We start from the raw sequence: 20,604 nt of genomic DNA, 5'->3' as shown, positions 1-20,604 counted from the left end.
TAGTCCGTTTAAGTGTTACCACTGGATATTGGCGAAGACATCTACAATATACATGCCGTCCTCCACCTTGAGACATGAGTTCTAAGATCTCAGTATAGTTACAACGACTACCCCACCTTTCAAACCGAAACCCATTACTGCTTCACGGCAGAAATAGGCAGGGTGGTAGTACCTACCCGTACAGACTCACAAGAGGTCCTACCACCAGTAATTACGCAAATTATAATTTTGCGGGTTTGATTTTTATTACACGATTTTATTCCTTCACCGTGGAAGGCGATTGTGAAAATTTGTTGAGCACGTATTTCATTAGAAAAATTGGTACCCGCCTGAGATTCAAACACCGGTGCATCGCTCAACACGAATGCACCGGACGTCTTATCCTTTACGCCACGACGACTTCAATGGTGTTAATAGTTGTGGCTTCTCCGACATATACCTACGGTTCAGTTCGAAGCATGGGGCCCTCACTGCACAACGCAGTCCTGACTTGGGCTTGTCCTAACTTGCTCGTGATGCCAATCTCAACTGCAATTTCATCGGCATATCTAATGCAATAAAAAACCAGTAAAGTCACCTCATCTAACCGTCAAACCATGACGATATAGAAACTTAATACTCAGGCTATTTTGATGGATTGTTAAATAAGTGTATAAGATTGCATTATATCAAGTTACCGGTAGTCGCGACGGGTGTAAAAATTAATAATAGTCATATCTATACTAATATTATAAAGCTGAAGAGTTTGTTTGTTTGAACGCGTTAATCTCAAGAACTACTGGTCCGATTTGAAAAATTATTTCAGTATTAGACAGCCCATTTATTGAGGAAGGCTATAGGCTATATAACATCACGGTAAGACCAAAACAAGTGGAGCACCAATAAAGAATGTTTTAAAATAGGGGTTTAAATAGCTCCTTAACATTCTATAATTCAAAAATATCTTCACTTTCTACGTAAATGAAGTGGGGGGTAACATTTAGCGTTATGCCAAAGTAACTATTCCACGCGGACGGAGTCGCGGGCAAAAGCTAGTTTATTTATATCCGACTAATGAAACCCACGCTGTGTGTGCTTAGTGCGAGTTTTTTAACGTTCTCGATAGCGTAAAAGTTAACTCAAATTTGTATGGAGTTGGAACGTTTTTTTTTTTATTGCTTAGATGGGTGAATGAGCTCACAGCCCACCTGGTGTTAAGTGGTTACTGGAGCCCATAGACATCCACAACGTAAATGCGCCACCCACCTTGAGATACAAGTTCTACGGTCTCAAGTATAGTCACAACGGCTGCCCCACCCTTCAAACCGAAACGCATTACTACTTCACGGCAGAAATAGATAGGGTGGTGGTACCCACCCGCGCGGACTCACAAGAGGTCCTACCACCAGTAAAAAACCACCAGTTTGCATACGTTTGCATACAAATTTGAGTTAACTTTTACGCTATCGAGAACATTAAAAAGCTCGCACTAAGCACACTGGTGTGACTAATAGTGTGAAACGCATATTACGGCCCCGCGATGTGAAATAAATTTAGAATTCACACGCGCCCCATCTGTCATATGTTATTGGTAATTACGTGTTTCCGAAATGCCAATAACCAGTGGACCAAATCGGTGGTACATCGAAATCGAATTAATTTTTAACGGACGCTAAACGGACAAACATTCGTTTTATTTTTATAGATAGTTCGATTGATGCGTGTCGTTAATACCTTTACCGCAATTCTCTTTATGAGAGGAACATATTGCTCGTATATCGACTTTATATAAGTTTACGTTTTTATAATAACATTCGTTTATTTGGATTGGTTTATTTATTTATCTATTTACTAGCTGACCCGGCAGACTTCGTAGTGCCTCAATCGATAAATAAAAGACCTAAACTTATGTCTAAAATAATCTTAAAACAAACAAAAGGAATCCGTCCGACGGGGGACACACCAAAGGAAAAACAAAATTGTTATTTTTATTTAATTCCTAGCATTTTCATCTACCTTTTAAACCTTCTCTGGACTTCCACAAATAATTCAAGACCAAAATTAGCCAAATCGGTCCAGCCGTTCTCGAGTTTTACCGAGACTAACGAACAGGAATTCATTTTTAAATATATAGATAGATTACACTTCATGCAATATTTATATGGCGGACTTAATGTCTGAGATATTCTCTACAGTCAACCAAAGGTAGCGTAGAGTAAATAAAGGCAGGTGCTTCGAAATATTAATTTAATTATAAATACATACATACCGTAAATAAGTGTAAATATATGTACATATTTATATACACAAACACATATACAGTTAATACAAAATACAGATACAATATTCAGTTTTGTCATTACCATGACAATTTTTTTCGAATCCTGAAGATAATAATATTAATATTCTGATGTAATAGGCACGTAATAAATGCTCACGAATGACTTCATGTCATTGTGATACTACCTACCATCCTGCCTATTTCTGCCTTAAAACAAGAATGCTTTTCGGTTTGAAGGATAGGACAGCCGTTGTACTGTAAAAGCTGAGACCTCATGAGTAAAGATGGGTGGCAACATTTACATTGTTGATGTCTATTGGCTACGGTAATCACTTAACATACGATGAGCGGTGAGCTCGTCCACTCAATTCCGTGCAATAAATCCATACTAATATTATAATTAGGAAAGATTTGTTTGTTTGTTTGTATTGAATAGGCTCCGAAACTACTGAACCGATTTGAAAAATTATTTCACTGTTTGGAAGCTACACAATCCCCGAATGACATACGCTACATTATTTTAAAAAAAGTTAGGGTTCCTTACTAAAACTCCAATAATGTGACCCAAGGTGTAAAAAAATTACTTAAAATATTCTTTACATCGCGTGCCCTACGAAAACGATTGATGATAGAATAAAATAATGTACTACGACTTTATAGAACACATTATTATTTACAAAAAGTGTCGCGACAGCATATATGTTTAACTATTATAGTTATCCCGCAATAAGTGTTATTTTATTTAAAATAACACAACGTCAAATAACGTTGAAATTTTTGTTAAGGACCCGAACGGAGCCGGGGCGGACCGCTATAAATTATAAAATTATGAACAGAGCGTACAGAAAACATTAGATTACTACAATCGTGAATTCAGATTATCAATAATAATAATAATAATACCCTTCAACTACACAACGGTTCACTTAGGATTCATAAAAATGTAATTTTGAAATCCGTTCTGTGATTTTTTTTTCTCTATTTGTTTGAAAAATACGTCTTTCGATTCGGACGAACGATGTTGGGGTAATTTTTTATTTATTTCCGACGCAAGGAAAATTTTATTTTGACTTTCATTCACATATCCAGAACACACACACAAACACACACACACACCCAGAACCCAGCGTGGAGGCTGTCACACATCTTAGGACAATATGAAACTGCTTTTCGGCAGAAATAAGCTGGATATAGAACCATTAAAGGCCACGTCGCCAAATAGAATAAATATTCATGTAACAAACTGGTTTCATTTTGTTATCGTTCCAAATTAAGTAAATTAACCCACAGACACAGCCCACTGAGTTTCGCGCCGGATCTTCTCAGTGGGTCGTGTTTCCGATCCGGTGGTAGATTCTGCGAAGAGCCGTGGCTCTTGCTAGAGCTCGTGTTAGCAACGTCGCTAGATTTAAGCCTCGCGAGCTCACCTACTAGTTAAAGTTACGCTGGAATAGCCTCTGAAGGCGATCAGCTTAGATAGGAATAAAAACCAAAAATTTATTTTAGAATATTTTAATAACAACATATTAGCAACGAATCTACCACTTCTTTCTTCATTATTATCGCAATTCAATTTGTTTTACATCCTCGAACAACGCATAGCGTAATGTTATCAAGAATATTAATATGGATAATCGATAATTTTATATAAACAGTATATCATGGTGATGATTCACGTTAATGATTTATTGACAGACCCAAGCCTACAATGGCAGGCAATCTTTCGTTCAATGAGATCATAATGCACAGGGTCAGTGGTAATTACGTTACTTTTCTAAGTAATCCAGCAATTCCAAGCATGTGAATTGCTTAATTACAGTTTCTAATCTCAATTAGAACAGTGTTTTTGTTTATTGCTTCGATGGGTGGACGAGCTCATAGCCCACCTGGTATTAAGTGGATACCGGAGCCCATAGACATCGACAACGTACAGGGGCCCACCTTGAGTGACCATACTATTATATCTCAGCCTACTCTCCTGCATCTTGTCGGCGATGTCGCTCTTTTATTACCTTGTGTCTTTATAAAATCTAAAAAGAGCGTATTAAATACACAGCACGCTCGCCGTTATTCAGAGCCGTGTGTATACACAACAATGGCCCAACATAATTGTCGTTATAATAGTGAAGTATTAAACTACTGTTTCTTAACGTGTTTTACTGTATGCGAAACTTTATTGTTTTACACATGTGACATGCGTGTTCGGGATTGGGCAACGATTGCCGTGGTCACTAATGGGATGGATAACCGTTTACCGTTCTATCTATTTGGCGAAGGCTGTAAGGCTATGAAGGTTGAGTTTTTTTTTTGTTGCTTAGATGTGTAGACGAGCTCACAGCCCACCTGGTGTTAAGTGGTTACTGGAGCCCATAAACATCTACAACGTAAATGCGCCACCCACCTTGAGATATAAGTTCTAAGGTCTCAAGTATAGTTACAACGGCTGCCCCGCCCTTCAAACCGAAACGCATTACTGTTTCACGGCAGAAATAGGCGGGGCGGTGGTACCTACCCGTGCGGACTCACAAGAGGTCCTACCACCAGTAGAAAAAAATATATCAGAAACATTGAATTGTGTAATGCGTTTCACTGGTATCCTTTTCAGGATTTCAGTGCCCTTTAATGCTATTTCTTAACTTGGTCGAGGTACGGACATCTATGTTTTAATGTTGCTACTAGTGACGAAGCTAGTTTTGTAACTGGTTGACAATTAAGAGAGGTCGTCGAAGACGTCGTGGCCTAAAGGATAAGACGTCCGGTGCATTCGTATGTAGCGATGCAAAGGTGTTCGAATCCCGCAGGCGGGTACCAATTATTCTAATGAAATACGTACTTAACAAATATTGCAGATCCCACGGTTAAGGAATAACATAGTGTAATGAAAAACCCTGCCTATTCCAGCCGTGAAGCAGTAATGCGTTTCGGTTTGAAGAGTGGTGCAGCCGCTGTAACTATACTGAGACCTTAGAACTCATATCTCAAGGTAGGTGGCGGCATTTACATTATAGATGTCTACGGGCTCCGGTAACCACTTAACAAATGGGCTGCGAGCTCGTCCACCCATATATGCAATAGAAAAAAACAAAAAAAAAGAGAAAGAAATTTCTAGAAACTCTAGGGCTAGAAGTTGGACAAATCGAACGGCTTTCATCTATATGAAATGGCACGAAAATTACTTTATCTTGGGAGCCCAAGCCGAAACATTTGATCAGTAGATACTCTACTCCTACGATCCACTATACGTGTTTATTATTAGAATCGCCTAGTCTTAACAGGTTCTTAATCGCTTGATCTGTATTTATCTATCGTAATGGAATTTTTCAACAAAATTTTCATTAACTTCAACACCTCCAATAATGTCAATTTGTACACGTGTCAAGAACCAATGACAATGCAATAAACTCAATTAAATTACCCGATACAACATCCTGATCGGGATAAAAAAAATATTTTTTTTTATTAATTATTTTATTCTGGCCAGCTACCAAAAGGTGTTTGTTGTCTTGGTTTTTTAGACTATACTTAATATTTTATATTGTAAGTGGGCGGATATCGAGCTCATCACTCACATTAATGGTATAAAAAAATACAATTATACCAGTTTTTAGAATCCAGTTTTAGGTACCAATTTTTTTAAGCACCATACGTAGGTACTTCCACGCTTAACGAAGAACAATGGCTAAATAAAAAGGAAATCCAAAAAAATATTGTGTAATAAATGTTGTTTTTTTATTCTTCAGATGTGTGGACGAGCTCACGGCCCCCCTGATGTTAAGTGGTTACCAGAGCCCATAGAAATCTACAACGTAAATATGTACAGTACAGCGGCTGCCCCACCCTTCGCATTTACGTTGTAGATGTCTATGGGCCCCAGTAACCACTTTAAACCAAGTGGGTTGTGTGTGAATAAAAAAGGGATATGGTTGAAATCAGAGGTACAGCCAAATATCTGATGACTTTGTTCAAGCACCAGTCTCTTCTTTTTTTGCGAACGACATCAGACGAGCCAATTGCACGGACATTGGAAATACCAGGACAGTCCAATCACTGTCTCGTAATTTCACTTTTATTGCTCTAGGTTGAAAGACCAGCTTCCTAAGCCGGTATTGTGAGGGTACAAAATTCTATAGGGTTCGTAACGTGAATACCACTATCTTTGCGTAGAAGTAATGACCACTGAAATATAAGGCTTATTAAAATCTCAAACAGGATCAATCAGCATTCGTAGTGCGATTATCTAGGCGAAGAATGACGAAGAAGCCGAAGAAGGTTCTCGAAGCTTTCTTCATAAAAAACAATAAAGCATACAGATAATCAAAGTCTTCCTACAGCCTTGTAATGAAGGCTTAACTTTCAACCAGGTTCAACCAGGAAATGAAGTGAACACCTCGAAACAAGACATTAAATTATTATTTTTATAAAAAAATCATATATCATCGCAATTGCATTATCTGTACATCCTCATTACGTTTGCGACATAAAAATTAAAAAAATAAAACATAGCCTGTTCACCATCAACTCTCGAAGGAGTCCGATAGCCACCAAACAAAAATATCATGATCTCAGCACACAAAGATATGTGTACCTCAATCCAGGTCACAGTTGAATGGATATATCAAGAGCTGTGATGTAGAAGATTTTTTACTGATGTAGAGCTCTCGTTTAAGTGGTAGGGGTTCGCCGTGACCATGATTTGATTTTCAGTCACAAGAAGCCTTCTAAGACGGTGTAAAAGGTATATAATGCGGTTCCATCGTCTGTACATCACAGTTCACAGCAGGTTACTGCAGTAACAACATCAAGTAAAACATTACCTTAAACTCTACAATGAAATTGGTGAGTTTTGTGAACTATGCGGACTCTCCGTAGAGTTCAACTCTATGTAGAGATAGAATTTCAAGCTTTTAAACGAAATAATAATTTTATATCTTTAGTTAAAGCTTAAGTGCGAAAATTTTTCTAATATTAACTTGTATTTTAGTTATAATAAGTCGCTTTAATAATGTTGAGGTTCCTTGATTTTAAAAAAACTTGATTTTTATTAATTATAAAATTAATAATTTTAATGTATAATAATAATTTCGTTCATCAAAAATAGGTTTGAAATTACCGACTTCCAAATGGTGGGAATTACTTTCTAACAAATTCGACAACAAAAATGATCCTAATATAATATTTTAAAACAGTACCTCATGAAAATGTAACTCAGCTTAAGAACTTCAATTGTTTTCATAAATAACAATAATTAACATGAATAATGTCATTAATGCGAATATTTTGTTAATCTATTCTTTCTTCACGCATTTGCATTAACGACAGATTTTTTTGTGGAAACATGCATTACTGACTTCTATTATTACTTCTTCTAAGATTATAATACTATTTAATCATATAAAAAAATATATTTTTCCAAATAATGTTACAATCTAAAATCACTAGAGACGAAACCACAACGCAATTGACACAATGCGAACAAAACCTTCGAATGATTAATTAAAATTAATTACTAGAATCAGAGCTAAGCTCATCAGCCATTAAAATCAATGATGGTGCCGAGCAAAAAATCTAGGTCATCCATAAAGACTGGCATATGCACTAAATAGGCTAGGCTGCATTCTTCAAATGACTCGACGCTTTATTGTGAGCGATTTGAAATGCTATTAGACTTACCGACGCTTTGAATGGTTTATAGATTAGTCATTTTACTGGTGGTAGGACCTCTTGTGAGTCCACATGGCTAGGTACCACCGCCCTGCCTATTTCTGCCGTGAAGCAGTAATGCGCTTCGGTTTGAAGGGTGAGGCATTCGTTGTAACTATACTGAGACCTTAGAACTCATATCTCAAGGTGGGTGGCGGCATTTACGTTGTAGATGTCCGGTAACTGGCTCCGGTAACCACTTAACATCAGGTGGGCTGTGAGCTCGTCCACTCATCTATGCAATCAAAATAAATAAAATAAAACCCGAGAACAAACTGTAAAATATTTTTCGCTATTATCCACTGTTGAGAATTCTTCTCACCAGTACTCAACTTTGGCTTCAACAGTTTTCGATATTGTCAGTAACTTTTTCAAGAGTACCAACTAAGCTAACTTTATACTCGCATCTGTATATTTTGTTAATGGTTTATTTGTCTTTCCGCAGTTCGTGGTAGCCGCTGTGCTCGGTGTCTGCTTAGCAGACCGCCTTGACAACAAATACCTGCCGCCCAGAGGCAATGCTGGAGCCGGTTTTGGCCCTGGTTTCGGCCTGGCTCCGGGAGCCGGTGGCTTTGGAGGCAACGGAGGTCTGGGACAGGGAGGCTTCGCTCCACAACCGAGCGGAGGCTACAACGCCGCTTCCCAGGCCTACAGCAGCCGCTCTCAAGCCTCAGCTGACGCTGGTGCTCAGATCCTCAGACTGAACAATGAAGTTACCGCTGAAGGCTTCTCCTACGACTTCGAAACCTCCAACGGAATTCGTGCTGATGCGCACGGAGTAGCCACTAACGGTGTCCAGTCCCAAGGCAGCTTCGCCTACAAGGGTGATGATGGTCAGGACTATAGTATCACTTACACCGCCGACGAGAACGGATACCAACCTCAGGGCGCGCATCTTCCCACCCCTCCTCCAATCCCCGAGGAAATCTTGAAATCTTTGGAACAGAACGCCCGTGATGAGGCCGCTGGTATCAGTGATGATGGTGAGTCATATAAATCCTTTTTTTACATAATCTCACATCAAATTACTGTGCTTTTAGTGAGAAAATCCTGAAATCATAACTCATCGTATATGACATACAAAATTCACAAAAAAGCATACTGTGCTTAAAAAGAAGAGCTAATAATTGATACATGGTGATACTAATTTAAGGTATCCACTTTTACTATTGATATTTTAAAACAAAATTTAGTTACTACTGAATTAAAGTTATTCTCAAAACGCTTTAAAAGTCATTACATGCTACAACAAAACCATTTTGATTTAATATGAAATACATTGCGATTAAATATGTCCGATTAACACAGACTCAGCACTAGTTGACTCCTTATTTGTTCAGATTTACTGATTTTTCTATAAAAAAACATAATTATTACTCAATTATTTAAACAGTGCCATGACACTTGACCCATATCATGTAATTTAGCAATACAGGCTAAAGCACCCATTATGTTATAGGATACGAGAAAGAGACCTTCTCGTGGGGTCTGGTGGTACAACGATGACCCAAATATTGTTTTTCGGAACTTGCATATCCCAGTTAGCTCTACCCCTTTGCTCTATCCCAGTTAGCTGATACTGTTATTACGTGGATTGAGGCTTTTGCCGGACTTATTCTATTCTACTACAGCCAACATCAAGATGTTCAAATGCTTATTTACAAATTATTACAAGCCAAAAACGAATCAAAGAAGCTCCCTCCATTAATGTTTTCTGACACTACATAATTAATAACAAAACTTTTTGTTTGTTATCACACGTCAAATTAATCACACCTCGCTTCAGTCTATCTAGCCAATACAAAAAAACATATATTTGTTACATAACATTATGTCCGATGTTCTGACGGTCAAAATTAGTAATGACCGAAAAAGTGTCGGCAAAAAGTGACAGCATTGATGAGTTTCTGGACACGAAGACGTAGTTAGCGACTTGCTTTTTGTAGCTCAATTTAGTGTTACCAGTTGCCTGTTTTTTATTCCAAAATGGGCGCTGCCACTCACGATGCTCCTCCCAAGAGTTAAGATATCAATTGAACCCTAAAGAGAAGATGTCTTTTGCTATCTAGCCTAGTGCGAAGCGGGGCTGATTGACGAATACTAATCTGCCAGCTTCCTTACTACATTTACAAGTTACAATTGAATTTAAATCCCCCTGATAGCAAGTAAACACAATATTTTGGATTCTAAGACAGTAAAATCACTATGATTTTGAGTTTTATACAGAGATACCTTAGTCTTAATTAATAAGACTCATTTCAAATGCTACATTTGAAAAATTTATATCACAGAAATATCTTTTAAATTACGAAAATTGTGTCATTACCATTTAATTAGTATTTAATTATATTTAGCATTTAATAACATATAGTATTTAATTATAATTCCTCATTTAATCCCATGTTGCCTATAGATCTAACACACTATACAAAAATACACACTAATGAGACAAATATCAGGTAAAAGTGCTCAAATCGCTCAGACCACAAATTGCCAGTCTAGTCATCTCAAATACACAATTAACCGACTTTTGACCTTGTTTAAATGCAATTCGGGTCGAAATTAGCACGGATGCAATGCCTAATGATAGTACAGTTATGAAAGAAATTAGATTTTACGTAATCAAATCAAAGTATATGGACCAAGTATTTCTTAAGGTGTCTTTTGCCACGTGAGGTGTATCGGCCGAATGTTCCATTTCAACTCAGGTATTCTTGAGAATAAATCAGAATCTGACTAAACAGGGTGATCTCAACTTCCACCTGATGTTATGTGGTGACCGGAATCCATATTGATAGCACAAAGTGAACGCAGATGCCAAACCTTAATGGTCACAAGAGCTACCTTATCCTTCAAATCTAAATCCATGATAATTTTTACTGGTGGTAGGACCCATAGTGAGTCTGCACGGGTAGTTACCCCCCTATTTCTGTCGTGTAGTAGTAATGCGTTTCGGTTTGAAGGGTGGTGCAACCGTTGTAATTATACTGAGACCTTAGAACTCACATCTCAAGGTGGGTGGCGGCATTCACGTTGCAGGTGTCTATGGGCTCCAGTAACCACTTAACAACAGGTGGGCTGTGTAACATAATTGCAATTAAAAAATAAAATAAAAAATAGATCATTGTCTGATAAATGTCTTTCATATTTAATCGATCATGCCCCATCTCTCTTTTGCCTCCCCAAAGAACCACAGCATAGCCTCATGAATAGACAATTTTTCTACTGTATTTCTAGTGTTTCTTTTTTTTTAATCGTAAAATTTAACCGGATGTAATTATATGTGATCGTATCACGATTGTCTCACCTAATGATAAAACTAACACGTAACAACTCTGAGCTCCTATTCCGCCGCTATATTCACTCATTGCTCCGTTTTGCGATTTCATTATAAGGGTACATCTACACGGCCGGCTAGCTCGTAACGTTGTTGCTAAGTAAATAATTAAATGAAATCAGAATGTGTTCCAAGCCCATTTATGGTAATATATTTATGACCCCGTCTACCTTGAGACATGAGGTCGATATCTGTACCAAAGTAACGGCCATGAGTATGGTAAGCTAAATTTCCAAATAATTTCGCAGACATTGTATTTTCTTTTTTTTCTATTTTGAAAAAGAATATTTGGTTCGCGGTATAGCTAACCTTGCCTAAGTAAGGTTTTACGTTCAATCAGTAGCTTATCAGCAGCATTTTATTATTTCTTTCGGGTCCACCACCAGACGGCCCTTTTGTGCTGTAGAATCGCTATATATTTTCTATTCTGATTCTCTAACTATGCGAATCAAAGAACTCTCCTCTCCTAGTTAGATCAACAATAATACAGTACAATATCGAACGCGTTCAATTTCATTAGGGCAGGACCAAGTCTTTTTGGAAAAAAATATCCAGATCGCTACCACCGTATTTTCTCAAAGAGAATATTTTATTTTAATCACAAGTGCGAATACACCTTAACCTGACTGAGTTTACAAAACGTGGGAGCTTGCATTGCAGCACGCATCGTGAGGGCCGATGCTCTAAGACGCATAGTTCATAGGTCATTCCGTTAACTGATTCTAAATTGATACACTTAATAAATAATCAGGTTACGTTGGCTAATAGTAGACTAAGTTTTGTAATTATTTGCAAGTTGCTAGTGCTGTAGTTACTTCAATTTTTGAAGTATATTTGTAAACGAATGCATATATTTATCTTTAGCTAGACTATTAATTGCTTCAAAACTTATTTTTTATTTATTTATTTTTTATTTATTTATTTATTTATTACAAAAACATACAATTTTAATCATAATAACAAATATTGAAACGATGTTATCTGCTGTAGTCATAGACTGTGTTGCAGATAACAACGCCAACCCCTACACACAACGAACAATAACATATCAATTTAAATATTTCATAAACACATTATAATAATTAATTTTAAATACAATTATCAAATCAATACAATATTATTTCAAAATCTAGAAGTACAATTAGTGTATGTGTGTGTGTGTGTGTGTGTGTGTGTGTGTGTGTGCGTGTGTGTGTGTGTGTGTGTGTGTGTGTGTGTGTGTGTGTGTGCGTGTGTGTGTGTGTGTGTGTGTGGGTGTATGTCTGAGTGTATGTGTAGATGCGTGTTAATACCTAATATATAAATTGCTCATTACCAAAATGTGTAATCTACTCCAGTAATTCTTCCATATCTTCGTATGTAAGGGAGAAAAGCCATCTATCAATGATAATTTTAACTTCTTTAGAAATAAGTGGGTAAATATTTAGTAATTTATTTATCTTATTGTACAGAATAGAGCTTAAATACCTATAGTGAGACCTGACCACATTATAATTTGCTACATAGATTTTGCACACTCTGCCCTGACGACGAGTTTGCGAACAGATATTAGGGTCAAAAACGAGTTCCAAATGTTTACGTAACAATGTGCTCCCAATAAAAGATTGTCTAACTCGAGGCACTTTGCAGATATCATACAATTCCTCCGTTGGAAACCTTATTGGTTTTTTAGATATTACTTTAAGCACGGCTCTCTGTGCTCTTTCCAATCTAAGTAATAATCCTTTCCTACAGCCTCCCCAAACGACAATGCAATAGGTTATGACAGAGTGTGCCAAAGCATAATAAACCATTTTCAGTATGTGGAGATCGCTTGATGTTCTTAGCTTCCGAAAGACAAAGATAAGCTTTCGTACTTTTCCAACCAAATCATTTATATGCTCTTGCCAAGATAGGGTGCCGTCAATTTTTAGACCAAGATATTTTACAGCATTAGTTCGTGAAATTTTTGGACAAAGATCATGTGTGTTCGTTTCTGAATGGCATTGATGAACAGTCAAGGAAAAGGAAAGCGGTGGCTGCGATACATTAACTAATACATAAACTATGGATACATTTCGCATTTAATGTTATTAAATCCAGCTATTCCAGCCAAGGAACAAAAAATGAAAACAACTGTTAAACTGAAGTCATCGTGGCCTAAAGGATAAGACGTCCGGTGCTTTCATATCTAGCGATGCAATGGTGTTCGAATCCCGCAGGCGGGTACCAATTTTTCTAATGAAATACGTACTTAACAATTGTTCACGATTGACTTCCACGGTGAAGGAATAACATCGTGTAATACAAATAAAACCCGCAAAAATTATAATTAGCGTAATTACTGGTGGTAGGACCTCTAATGAGGCCGCGCAGGTAGGTACCACCACCCTGCCTATTTCTGCCGTGAAGCAGTAATGCGTTTCGGTTTGAAGGATGGGACAGCCGTTGTAACTATACTCAGACCTTAGAACTTGTATCTCAAGGTGGGTGGCGCATTTACGTCGTAGATGTCTATGGGCTCCAGTAACCACTTAACACCAGATTGGCTGTGAGCTCGTCCACCCACCTATGCAATAAAAAATATAAATAAATAAAAAGCCATCAATCAAAAGATACATGCAACCTGTGCCCCAACCATTTCATCCGTCCTCAGCAGCGAGATCTTCGCCAATTTTCAATTCCCAAGAGCATACTGCAGTAATGCTTCACGCGTTTCAGATTTAAGGGTAGCTTAGTCATATCTCAAAGTTGGTAACAGAATTTTGTTCTGGTAAATAACTGTGGGAGCACGTAATCCAATCTTACATAATGAAAAAAAAACCAGGGATATTTACCTCAGCGCAGCATTGTAAGCGCGACCTTTATATACTTGCACTACAGAATCTATACTTCAGATCTGACTCTAGAAATCTAGGTCTGTGTTCTTGGAAGGCGCGTCGTGGGGCCCGATGAAAGATCAAAGTTCCTCAAAATGTCTCATGCAGTTATTGTTAAAACGCTTTAAATGTTCTTGCTTGATATTGCGCGATACTGTTCGCTCGACGTCAGCTTGATGTTCGTTGAAACATTACAAATATAATACGGTTGCATTAATTACGGTTCGGTGCTAATAAAATCACTCTTAGTCTCGTGTGTAGAGCGGTTTAGGAATATAGAAACCTCATAGAATAGAAAAATCAAACCCGCAAAATTATAATTTGCGTAATCACTGGTGGTAGGACCTCTTGGGAGTCCACACGGGTAGGTACCACCGCCCCGCCTATTTCAGCCGTGAAGCACTAATGCGTTTCGCTTTGAAGGATGGGGCAGCCGTTGTAACTATACTGAGACTTTAGAACTTGTATCTAAAGGTGGTTGGCGCGTCTACATTGTAGATGTCTATGGGCTCCAGTAACCACTTAACACCAGGTGGGCTGTGAGCTCATCCACCCATTCAAGCAATAAAAAAAAAAATTTGATCGGAAATTCATGTCTTTTTGGTAAACGCAAAAAAATTAATTCAAGGATTGTAATTTTTCATCATCATTTTTAATCTTTAAGCCTTAAATTGACGTAAAAAAGACAATCGTTGTCCTTTTTTAGACAAAACACAAAATTTAATTTATAATTTTAAAACGCTCAGCAGACACAATGGATTTGCTTCAGAGTCAGATTGCCCAAGTTTTGAATAACAATCACCATTAAAACGCATCTTACTAATATTCTAAGCTATTAACGTACTAATGCAATTATGAAATTGCTGCAATTACGCTGCGTCATTGCTAACTTCCTACACTCAGCTTACACGTAATTATTACTATAAGCACTATTTACACTGCAATAAAACGCATTACGGCGGTGCATTACCGACTTAGTAATCTTTGAAATAGCACACTAGATATGAGATTTCAATTGTATACTAATTTTTGCGTCACACAGCGCATCTGATAACAATCACGTTCTAGGCAGCGGCTTGGCTCTGCCCCTGGCATTGCCGAAGTCCATGGGCGACGGTTACCACTCACCATCATGTGGGCCGTATGCTCGTCTGCCTATAAGGGCAATAAAAAAAAAGGCGCTGTGGTATCACTTGTGCTTTTAATACTAAAAGTCTCAACTTCGATATTCGACATTTAACAGTTATAACGTGTTTGAGATAACTATGTTTTTTTTTTATATTTATATAGGTGGACGAACTCACCGTCCATCTGGTGTTAAGTGGTTGCCGGAGCCCATGGACATCAACAACGTTAATTCCGCTACCCATCTCGAGACATCAGTTTCAATTCTCATGTTTACATTAGAACCACTGCGAGGTCCTTCAAACGGAAACCTATTGCTTCAAGTTCAGTGAAACTGATGTGAAGTATTCAAACCTGTAAACCATAATACCAATATAAATACTGCTACCTTGAAATATGAGGTTGAAACATTAACTGTCTCGAACTTACGGCCTTCGGTTCTTACAATACGCTTGTTGTTACCACTAGCCGATCCGCAAATAAATTTATACAAAAATATTTAAATTTTAGATGATAATTTGTCTAATTTAAAGGTTAGCGAAATACTTGCAAAGTGTGCATCAAGGTATCATGTAAACTCTACGAATGATAAGTGGCTTTTGTTTCGCGGCCCACTCATAATTATTCCGAGACCTTGTTTGTAGGAAATCGCGACATTTGTAAGGATCAACTTACGTCATAGCTACAAAATTCGAATATCATAAAAATAATTATTTTAGAAATTAATTGATAAATAATTCTAATAACGTTCATCTGTCTACCATACTAAAAACAAGCGTGATTATACTCTATTTCTTCGGAATGGGAAATAATCAGAATAATAATTGTTTTCAACTACTTTGTTTCACGAACGCAATCCAAAAGCGTCCTAATTGTAGAGAATTATAAAAGTTAATATCGCGTGGCGCTAATCTACTTCCCACAGAACAGTAATGTACTATGGGAAATACGAAATTAGAACAATTCAAGTGTTCGCGAAATGAAATTTAGATTACTTTTGCATAACGGTAATTAGTACTCCTTGTAAGATGCATTGTGAGGCCGCGACTTATTTTTGGAACAAAAGAATCATTCTTTCCAGTATGAAAATTGGCATTATACAATTATAAATCTTTCTTTTTCTCCACTTTATCCCACTAGGTGGGGTCGGCACAGCTAATTTTTTTCTACTATTCTCTTTTATCAGCCGTCATCTCAACACTCACTCCTCTCTCTCTCATATCGTCATTCACACACTCCATCCATGTCTTCTTCGGTCGACCTCTTCCCCCTCTACCTTGCACTACCATTTCCATACATCTCCATTATACAATTATAAATGTACAATAATAATAAATAAAAAATAATTGCAACTTAAAGTAAAAAGGTGCAGTTAAATACATTATTTAAATAAGAATGAGCAATTAAAATTCCACTTCATAACTCAAGATGTTGATGTCAATGCGCTTCGCCGCTCAGCAAGGGATTTTTTTTTATTGCTTACATGGGTGGACGAGCTCACAGCCCATCTGGTATTAAGTGGTTACTGGAGCCCATAGACATCTACGACGTAAATGCGCCACCCACCTTGAGATATAAGTTATAAGGTCTCAAGTATATAAGTAGTCACAGAGCGGTGAAATGTTTAATATATAATATTTTTTTAACATTTCTCTAAATCCCAGTATTATCTTTAGTTTTCCTAAATATATTAAATTGCGACAGTAATCGTGTCCCCTAAAATGATAAACAAACAAAATAAATGCGACATTTTAACGTGTTTAAATTAATAATAATTGTTTAATCAAAATTTATCACGTGTAGAAAACATCGTAACTAATTTACATAACAATTTTCGTTTGGAAGCTACGTACCTAGTTCAAACGTAACGCAGTAAGGCAACTTCAATATATACATACATGTAATTGTGTATTCTCGTCTTGTCTATATATACGTGATACAAAATATGTATACATAATCCACGATAATCGATCCGGAATCTCGCTTATTTCTAGAAAGTAGTGTTTTCTAATTATTTAACCGCTTACAATTTCATTATTTAAAACACCTTTTTGCTATCAAAGAAATTAATGTAATTTGCACGAATACTGTGGTCAATCTGTTTTAATAAATAACAGTACTATCGTCAGACAGTAATAAAGACTGTGTCCCCGAAAATAACGGATTGTAAGATACATTTTAAATGTAAACTTTTTAAACTAATAAAAGCTTAAGTAACTAACATCAGACCCGTAACTCATGAGAAACACACCACTGATGCAGTTTCATTAAACCGTAAATACATATTTTTTACGTATTTATTATTCTTAAAATTATCAATAAAATTACAAGATGTCCGTTTTTTGTTTGTTGTATCTGGAAAAACGTTCTCTCAGCTTACCTGTTTTTAAATATCGGGATCCACATAGTTTATAACGTCATAGACACGACAATTGAGACGAGATGGTAGCATGGTGCAGTATTTAGGGATAGGCAGCGACTTGACTGTGCCCTGTCATTACTGACATGTCCATTAGTGACGATAATCACTTGCCATGAGGCGGGCCGTATGCTCAATTGCCTACAAAAGCAATAAGAAAGAGATCGAAGTCACTAGAACATATAACAAAATCACGGCAAATGTAGATAGACTTGAGCAATCCTTACTTTAATAATCAGTTTAATAATCAGCTTCACAAACATCTTACATGTTATGGCATGGACTGCTAAAACACAGCTTATTAAACTTAATTTCATTTAAATACTAGTGGACCCGGCGAACTTTGTTCCGCCACACGGTTTGTTTCAAACACATCAACCGGTCAACTTCAAAATTCTACTATAATTAACCATAGAATATATTACGTTTAGCTGTCAGTTGCGTTTTGTTATTCCATATCAGTTGCGTTTTGTTATACCACGTTTTATGTCGCGTCCCACGGGAACGTTATAAAAAGTATCCTATGTCCTTCTCCTGGTTTTAAGCTACCTCCTCACCAATTTTCAGCCAAATCAGTTCAGCCGTTATCAGTTGAGTTATAAATAGTGTAACTAACACGACTTTATTTATATATATAGATTCTCACTATAGATCTCGAAGCCACTTATTTATTCTGTCCCATATTATCGTACCGGACCAAAAAATTGCCGCAACAACTTAAAATCACGCTTAGCTACGAAACCTCCCATTTACTGGCCCGCCCTAATGAGGCTTCCCATCAAACAACAAGATCGGGTATTGGGTATTTTTATGTCTAAAAATCAAAATTAGTGGTTAGAAATAAAGAAATGACAATATTTTTTGAACACACTGTGTCTACAAGGTCGTTTTGCGTTCGGGACAAAATACTTTAAACAATTTTCATGAACATTTTGCTGGTGTTTCGTACATTGAATGTGAAATGAAATGAGAACAAGGCGATTAAAATGTAGACATCTTTTACTATTCACCAAGCAAATAGCAAGAATTTGAGTATTAGAAAGTCAAAGAATTAGATTAGTTTATTAAAGTAATGTGCTCAGACAAAGCCATTGTTTTCATTTTCTGTTGGACTATCAGTTTTCCTTGAATTTCTGATAGCCATTTCACTCGATGTGGTGATATGAAAGTTTATCCAACCAGTTTGATTACTTCGTGGGTCTGACCGTTACAAATATTATTAAGAATATTACTGTCCATAAAACTATTGAAATTCTTTGATCTTTGTAAGCCTATTCAGGTCTTGTTAGTGTATTGGTGACGGGTAGCCATCATACAACACAAGATATTTAACAGATGCTTAAATCTCTTTTAAAGGTATTCATAATAACAAAGTCCTGATTTACCTTCTGTGTATATCTTCTGTCTATTCCTAGGAAAAATCCTAGCACGGTGTCATCAGAAGCATTCTGAAACATTTACTTAAAAAAATCAAACTCTCTTATTCTTATTTTCTCAAATTTTCTTCTTTTTACTTCAGGTACATACCATGGTGAAGGTGCCGGCTCTGGTGCTGCTGCCTACTCCAGCTCTGGATCAGCTGGATACTCCTCAGGTGGCCATAGCTCTGGCTTCGGCGGTGCTGGAAGCGGTGCTTTTGGAGCCGGATCCGGTAGCGGTGCTGGTGCCGGTGGCTTCGGAGCCAGTGCTGGTGGTTTCGGTAGCCGCGGAGCCGGATTCGGTGGTGCCGCCTCCCGTCAGTACCTGGCACCGAACGCCGGCTCCCGGGGCTCGGGTTCTGGTAACTTCAACGCTCAAACCGGCTACAAATACTGATTCGACCTAAAATCAAATCTAGATGATGATTTTTAAATTACCAACGACTTTTAATATGTAAATTAATGTAAGTAGGCTCTTGCTTGTCGAAGAACAAATCGTCTTTTCACATTAAAAGTGTACAATTTTATAAAAATATTCAAAATCGAGTTAATATGCGGAATCATTTGGTATCACCAGTATTTTTTTCATAAATACTGTCAAAAGAGCACAGTTTAATTCTAGTTTTTTTTTTAGTTTACCTATGTTTTGACGACTATTAACATAATTGATATCTTACTTTAAAAGATAGATAATGTAACTGGTAAAAAACAAAACAAAATCATGTTGCAAAGATGATTAATATTAAAAACACCACATGTTAAACCTTTAAAACACTCTCCTGTAAAATTAGTAAGTTTTGAGATTATACATTTTCAATGCGAGAAGACGAAATAATCCGTTAATATTATCGAACTATTCATTGAGCTAACACTTGAAAATATATTGCCGTTTCGCTGATCATCATCAAAGATACTGACGCTGATTACTGACGCTTATTAATTATAAAATTCTGTACACCTTTTTTTTTCGTTTTCTTCTTCGTAATGTTTATGATCTCAAAGTCTGTCACCTTCAAATTCCTTCATGTTAAAAATCGTAGTGACTAGTTAATACGCGCGTCGCCGGACAGTCGTAGAGATAAGAAAATGTATAAAAAAAACGTTTTTGTTAGTTTTTAAGTTATCAAATGTAAATATAAAACAATGAATCGAATAAATAAACGAGTTAATGCAATACAACATTCGTTTTTAATGCTTCAACATCACAACTACTAAAAAATTGTAACTAACATTATATTATTGTTATAATAATATGAAAAATTACAAAATTACAAAATATATATTACAAAATACATGTCAGAGGAAGTGTGGAAATAGTCCCTGTGATTGACAAATTAAAGAGCGGACAGTTAGCGTGGTATGGACATGTGATGCGTAGAGAGAAAATGCATGTGACTAGGAGATGTATGGAAATTGTAGTGCAAGGTAGAGGGGGAAGAGGTCGACCGAGAAAGACATGGATGGAGTGTGTGAATGACGATATGAGA

The 20,604-nt window shown here is 36.9% G+C and overlaps 1 protein-coding gene across 1 annotated transcript; it reads left to right on the top strand.

Annotated features, from left to right (window-relative positions):
* The first annotated feature begins 7,026 nt into the window (after nt 1-7,026).
* Nucleotides 7,027-19,880, top strand: CPR15 (cuticular protein RR-1 motif 15). The gene is made up of 3 exons (NM_001173262.1): nt 7,027-7,096; nt 8,406-8,943; nt 19,219-19,880. The coding sequence occupies exons 1-3, from the start codon at nt 7,088-7,090 to the stop codon at nt 19,512-19,514; spliced, it is 843 nt and encodes a 280-aa protein (NP_001166733.1). The 5' UTR covers nt 7,027-7,087; the 3' UTR covers nt 19,515-19,880.
* The last annotated feature ends 724 nt before the right edge of the window (nt 19,881-20,604 follow it).

Source organism: Bombyx mori, chromosome 19 (assembly GCF_030269925.1).
Source record: "Bombyx mori chromosome 19, ASM3026992v2".
Classification (NCBI taxonomy): domain Eukaryota; kingdom Metazoa; phylum Arthropoda; class Insecta; order Lepidoptera; family Bombycidae; genus Bombyx; species Bombyx mori.
The sequence above is the reverse complement of the archived record's forward strand: the minus strand, read 5'-3'. Positions and strand labels throughout refer to the sequence as shown.